General features: G+C 38.0%; 1 protein-coding gene across 1 annotated transcript in view; it reads left to right on the top strand.

The window, feature by feature from the left end:
* ZPBP (zona pellucida binding protein) overlaps positions 1 to 6,814 on the top strand; it is a 148,237-nt gene that overhangs the window by 37,861 nt on the left and 103,562 nt on the right. Inside the window, exon 5 of the mRNA XM_010831052.1 lies at positions 5,000 to 5,218. Coding sequence (XP_010829354.1) covers positions 5,000 to 5,218 — 219 coding nt within the window. The remainder of the gene's footprint in view (positions 1 to 4,999; positions 5,219 to 6,814) is intronic.

Below are 6,814 nucleotides of genomic sequence, written 5' to 3'. Positions count from 1 at the left end.
ATCTAGCGTCTTTTAATTTCATGGCTGCAGTCACCATCTGCAGTGATTTTGGAGCCCAGAAAAATAAAGTCAGTCACTGTTTCCACTATTTCCCCATCTATTTCCCATGAAGTGATGGGACCAGATGGCATGATCTTCGTTTTCTGAATGTTGAGCTTTAAGCCAACGTTTTCACTCTGCTCTTTCACTTTCAACAAGAGGCTTTTTAGTTCCTCTTCACTTTCTGCCATAAGGGTGGTGTCATCTGCATATCTGAGGTTATTGATATTTCTCCCGGCAATCTTGATTCCAGCTTGTGTTTCTTCCAGTCCAGCGTTTCTTATGATGTACTCTGCATATAAGTTAAATAAGCAGAGTGACAATATACAGTCTTGACGTACTCCTTTTCCTATTTGGAACCAGTGTGTTGTTCCATGTCCAGTTCTAACTGTTGCTTCCTGACCTGCATATAGGTTTCTCAAGAGGCAGGTCAGGTGGTCTGGTATTCCCATCTCTTTCAGAATTTCCCATAGTGTATTGTGATGCACACAGTCAAAGGCTTTGGTGTAATCAATAAAGCAGAAATACATGTTTTCCTGGAACTCTTGCTTTTTCGATGATCCAGTGGATGTTGGCCATTTGATTTCTGGTTCCTCTGCCTTTTCTAAAACCAGCTTGAACATCTGGAAGTTCGTGGTTCACGTACATATTTATTAGGGTTTCTCAATTTATCATCCATATTTTTGGCTTGTATAGTACCAATATATGCAGATCTTTAAATGTTTATAGCCCTGTGTTTTAGGTATCTTTATGCGATTTATCAAACTGTTCTTCAAGGATGTTATGTCTGCAGTTCAGCTAGTCTGTTCACTTAATGTTTTAACTTTGGTGCCATTTGTGTTTCTGTTTCAGTGACCGTACTTTCCACCTCCAGTATTTCCAGTTGTATCTTTGCCTCTAAAATCTCCACTTATTGTTTAGTCATGTCTGCTGGACTTCGTTCTGTAATTTCCTATTCTTATTTACTACTTTAATACTTTGAGATACATTTCTTAATTTTGTTTTAAAATTTTCATAATATGTGTGAAAACTTGTTTGTATCCATATCCTTCACAAAAATAGGTGTTATTGCTCTTTAATTTGTATAGTGAGTATAAAATGCTATGCCATTGTCATGATTGCAGTTTCCTTAGTACTAGTATCTCTGAGCATCATATTCTGTGTTTATTATTCCTTCTGAGGTGTTCTATTTCTGTTTTTTACCTGGTTTTCTAAGTTGTGTTCTTACCAATTTCTAGTAAGTTCAAGTACTCTAACTCTGAATGTATATATGAGTAATTTTTCTATAGTGGTCTAGGGACTCCTGGGAGTCCTGAGTCCCTTTCAGTGGGTCAATAAGGTGAAAACTATTTTATAATTATACTGATATTATTTACTGATTTAGCTGTGTTGAGATTTGCAGTTATAGTGGGTAAACTATTGTGGAGTAATCCACAATTACCCGAAAAAGCTGTTAAAATGTTTCTTGCCAACCAACTACATATCTTTATGAGGCAATAAACCAGCATGTCACATGTCATTGAATGCACAAGCCAGTGTACAAATCCAGCTAACTTCTCTTAAACCAGGCATTAAACAGCTTTTCAACGTATAAAACAATACTGCTCTTCTCACTGATTCTTTTTGAAGAATGTTATTGTGCCTAAAAGGGTTTTTAAATATTACTGCCTGATGAGTTTTTACTATCTTAAATTTGATTAATAAACATTTTTAAAGTTTTTCAGTTTGAATATCTAGTAATTTAAATATTGGTAGCTACATCCTACATAAAAGTTCTTTGATGGATTCTTAGGGATTTTTAAGAATGGATGTAAAGGGATCAAAACCAAAACTTTTGAGAACAGCTTCTGTAGATTTTTCCTGTCATTTTTTATCATTTTTATTTTTCTGGAGCCATATATATCTATCGTCTTTTAAAGCCTCTGATTTTTGCACGAGGGTTTGATTTTGTGAATTGTTGCAAGGGTTCACTGCAAGGACTTGGAGTTATATTGGTGGCTAAGGCGAGGAATATACAGTAGGAGCAGCATGGGGATCGGCATGGACTGAACCCGGAGGAGTCCCGTTGAGGCCTCCTGTGCTCAGTCCTTCCAGTGTGAGGCCACATTGAAACTCTCGCTTATTTAGTGGTGAGAATCCAGTAGCCTGTGTGCTGACTCAGTACCCAAGCATTGATTAGGAGCTAGTCATAGAGGCTGACAACAAAAGTCCTAGACTTCAGAGGCGCAGGGTTTACTTCCTCGAGTGAGAACCAGTTTTATCATGTGGGGAACAACGCCTGTTTAGGTAGGAAATGTTTACCTGCCAAGGGCCAGTCCTGTAGGCAGCCTGCGGTGTTCTCTTTTATACAACTTGTTAATAACTCTTTGATACCTACACGTGGATCCTGAATTGCTGTGTGTGTTAATGTGTACTTCTCCCAAAGTTAAGGAGCACTCTTCAGAAGAGGATACTCTTGACACAGTTTTTGAGAGCATTTTGGAAGTATTGTGGCTTATATTCAGGCTTCTTTCTATGGAAGGCAGTAACATGATACATGCCAGAATTCTTGAAAGAAAAGAGAGTTCCTTTTTGGTCCATGAATAGGGAACACTTGCTCTGTTTGCAGTCCTTGTGGTGAGTCTTGCCCCAGCTTCCAGCTTCATCTAGTGAGATTCACTCTTTTTTTTTTTTTTGAGGTTCACTCTTCTACATGGTGCTTGTATCACATCACATGGCTTTGATGTGATCAGTCATGATACAATCATTATAAATCAATTATTTATCATATGGCAATGTATGTATCGGAGAAGGCAATGGCAACCCACTCCAGTACTCTGGCCTAGAAAATCCCATGGACGGAGGAGCCTGGTGGGCTGCAGTCCATGGGGTCGCTAAGAGTTGGCATGACTGAGCAGCCTCACTTTCACTTTTCACTTTTATGCATTGAAGAAGGAAATGGCAACCCACTCCAGTGTTCTTACCTGGAGAATCCCAGAGACAGGGGAGCCTGGTAGGCTGCCGTCTATGGGGTCGCACAGAACTTCGCACACAACTGAAGCAACTTAGCAGCGGCAGCAATGTATGTGTCAGTGAATGCGTGATAAGTTTTTAAGATTTATGTAGAAATGTGACATTTTCAGTTTTCTTATTCATAGTTTCATGGACCTTTTTGGTGTGGGGACACAAATCTTCCTTTAGCTTACAGAGCCTTGTCCCTTTTTATCCCTGATTAATTTCTTCTCTGTCTTCTCTGTCCTTTCCTGGAACTCCTTCCATTTGACATTGTATATCTAGGATCTCTCTTCCTTTTCCCTTATTTTGCTCTTCTAATTTTGCTCTGCACTACACAAGAATTCCATTACTTCATTTACAAACATATAATTATATTTTTAACCTCATTTTCATGTATTCAGTTGCTTTTAAAATTTTCAGTATTTGTATTTAAAAATTTTCCCAGAATTATTTTCATATTTACCATCTCCTCTCTTCTACAGTAGCTTTATAGTAGTTTTATGGATATGTTTTTTATATTTACTAGTTAGAATTTTACATATTTACAAATGATTCCAACATTAATTTCTTTTATGTTATTTTCCCTTGTTTTTTCATTTTCATATTTTTCTTTAATGCTCCTGTATTTCCCCAGATTTGGTTAGGAAAGTCTGGTTTTCATTCATGATTGTAAATTAAACTGGTAGTTTTCTCACTAATTATAAGCTGTCTGATGTCAGCCTTGAAGACAAAGCCTGGCAGTACTCAATCTCTGCATTTAACTTTGGCTCAAATGAACAGGTAGGAAAGTGAACGGTGGTGGCTCTCATCTCAGTGCTGGTGGTGAGTGTTGCCGTGGCCTGAGAGCCGGGAACAGGCCCCTTATTAGCAAAAATAGCAACAGAGCTCCCTGTCTTGGAAAGTAAACTTTTCTGATTTTTAGTATTGTAGATTTCTTATCATTTTTATATTTCTTGTATCATTTCAGTGAGATTTTGAAATTTATAGGGGAAAAAAAGGCATTCTCAGTTTCAGATGTTATAATTAAACTCAAGGGACTTCCCTGGTGGCTCAGAGGTAAAGAATTAGCCTGCCAAGCAGCAGACACAGATTCCACCCCTGGATCGGTAAAATCCCTTAGAGAAGGAAATGGTAACCACTTCAGCATCCTTGCCTGGGAAATCCAATGGACAGAGAAGCCTGCTGGGCTAAGTCCATAGGATTGCGAAAGACATGACTTAGCGACAAAACAACAGTTGAACTCAATATAGCTTGTAGATATGTTAGAAGCATGCTTTTTTTTTTTTTTTTACCTATTGTTAAATGACTAATTTCTTCCAAGATAAATATTTGAACTTATGGAAGTTTCCCTTCTGAGTTTGAGGCATCAAGACATGGTGGTAAAGGGCGTAGCCTCTGGGCCAGGGTCCAGAGCTGGAGTCTCAGTTTTCATAGCATAGACGTTAGTCATGTGATGTAATCCCTGCCTCCCTCAGTTTCCTCATGATGGATGTAAAGATTATCCAATATTAATAAATTAGAGATTTAAATGAGTTACTATTTGTAAAGGGCCTCTAATAGTACCTATAAGTCACTTGTAACTGCTAGATGAGTATTTGTTAAATTAAAAATAATATGTATATACAGCTATATATAAAAACATACACAGTTGACATTTGAACAACATGGGTTTGAACTGTGTGGGTCCAATCATACATGGATACTTTCAGCAGCAAACATGATCCACATCCTGGGATGCAGAGCCCAGGTTACAGAGAAACAGGTAAGGAGGACTGACTATAAATTACACGTGGATTTTCAACTGTGACTGGCAGGGGGGGTGTTGGCATTCCTAACCCTGTGTTGTGTTGTTCAAGGCTTAACTGTATTATGAATTTTTTCAAAATAATAATTTGTCTTGAAGAGTTGAGATGTATTTGAATTCCTTAAATAACCGTCACCGTGTTCTCTGTTTAATTTTTTGCAGCTTATCGTGAGCCGCATTATTATTACCAGTTCACAGCTCGATATCATGCAGCTCCCTGCAACAGTATCTATAATATTTCTTTTGAGAAGAAACTTCTTCAGATTTTAAGCAAACTTGTTCTTGACCTTTCATGTGAAGTTTCCTTACTTAAGTCTGAATGTCATCGTGTTAAAATGCAAAGAGCTGGTTTGCAAAATGAATTGTTTTTTACATTTTCAGGTAAGTATACACAATTCTTTAAGGAAAACGAAGTTAGAATGTGAACTAATTCTAGAGCTGTGTTGTAAATTACCAGAAGCGTTTTTAGAATGTAAATACTATAGATCTGAATGTTTCGTATTCTTTACTTTCACATCTTAGTTCTAATAGCCCTCAAATAAATTTCTGTTAATTCATGTACTTAATGAAAAGTTTAGATTCCCAAATAATTTAAACATTACTATAATAATTTACTACAGAATAGAATTTAATATAAGGAATATCTATCATGGTATTTAGCTACCAAGATTTAATTTGTAAAACCATATAATTATATAATAAATAGGTTAATAGTGTAGACCAGAGAGACCGTTCTAACAACTTAGTGTGTTTTTCCTAATAGTGCAGAGTAAAAGCCCAAAATTTTCTGGAAAACCAAGAATTGGACTTCATATCTGAGGCCTTAGGTTTATAAAGGGCCTGTTTATGAGTTAGCATTTAGGAATAGCCACGCATATGTTTTTAATGAGGCCCGGTGGCAATCTCAGTGTGCTGTTTGCTGTTTCCTTTCTTTCTTCCTTACTCTCCGTCCTTGATTCATCTATTTTCGGTGTTTGATTGCACTTACCATTTCTCTGATATTCCCTTTGCCTTTTCTTGGTACATCTAGAATTGAATGATTAGATATGAGTGAGAGATGTGAGGCTTTCAGGGAAAAGAGTAAGTTGGGTTCAACACCATTTTCCAGTCTTTTGTCTTCTTTACTCATTTTTTCTTCTGCCGAAAAACTTGGAGAGTTGTTTTCCAGTGTCTGAGGCAAACTATGAAAGACGAATTATGAAAGATGCTTTCCTTAGCTCATCACAGACCCACTGTTAGCATTTATGAGAGTTATGGGGTATTTGTACCTGGTGTGTTTAATAAATGCTATCAGTAGGTATTTAATACTTATTTTTATATTTTTAATTGGAGGATAATTTCTTTATAATGTTGTGGTGGTCTCTACCGTACACCAACGTAAATCAGCCGTAATACAACACACACACACACACACACACATATATATGTATGTATGTATATCTCCCCTCCCTCTTGTGCCTCCCTTCCATTCCAGCACTCTAGGTCATCACCAAGTGCCGGACTAGGCTCCCTTTTTAGCTTGCTACTAGTTATCTGTTTTACAGATCAGATCAGATCAGTCCTCAGTTGTGTCCGACTCTTTGAGACCCCATGAATAGCAGCACGCCAGGCCTCCCTGTCCATCACCAACTTCTAGAGTTCACTCAGACTCACATCCATCGAGTCAGTGATGCCATCCAGCCATCTCATCCTCTGTCGTCCCCTTCTCCTCCTGCCCCCAATCCCTCCCAGCATCAGAGTCTTTTCCAATGAGTCAACTCTTCGCATGAGGTGGCCAGAGTACTGGAGTTTCAGCTTTAGCATCATTCCTTCCAAAGAACACCCAGGACTGATCTCCTTCAGAATGGACTGGTTGGATCTCCTTGCAGTCCAAGGGACTCTCAAGAGTCTTCTCCAACACCACATTTCAAAAGCATCAATTCTTTGACGCTCAGCCTTCTTCACAGTCCAACTCTCACATCCATACACGACTACTGG

This window comes from Bison bison, unplaced genomic scaffold, assembly GCF_000754665.1.
Source record: "Bison bison bison isolate TAMUID 2011002044 unplaced genomic scaffold, Bison_UMD1.0 scf7180017864522, whole genome shotgun sequence".
NCBI classification, from domain to species: domain Eukaryota; kingdom Metazoa; phylum Chordata; class Mammalia; order Artiodactyla; family Bovidae; genus Bison; species Bison bison.
This window is presented reverse-complemented; position numbering and strand designations above follow the sequence as displayed.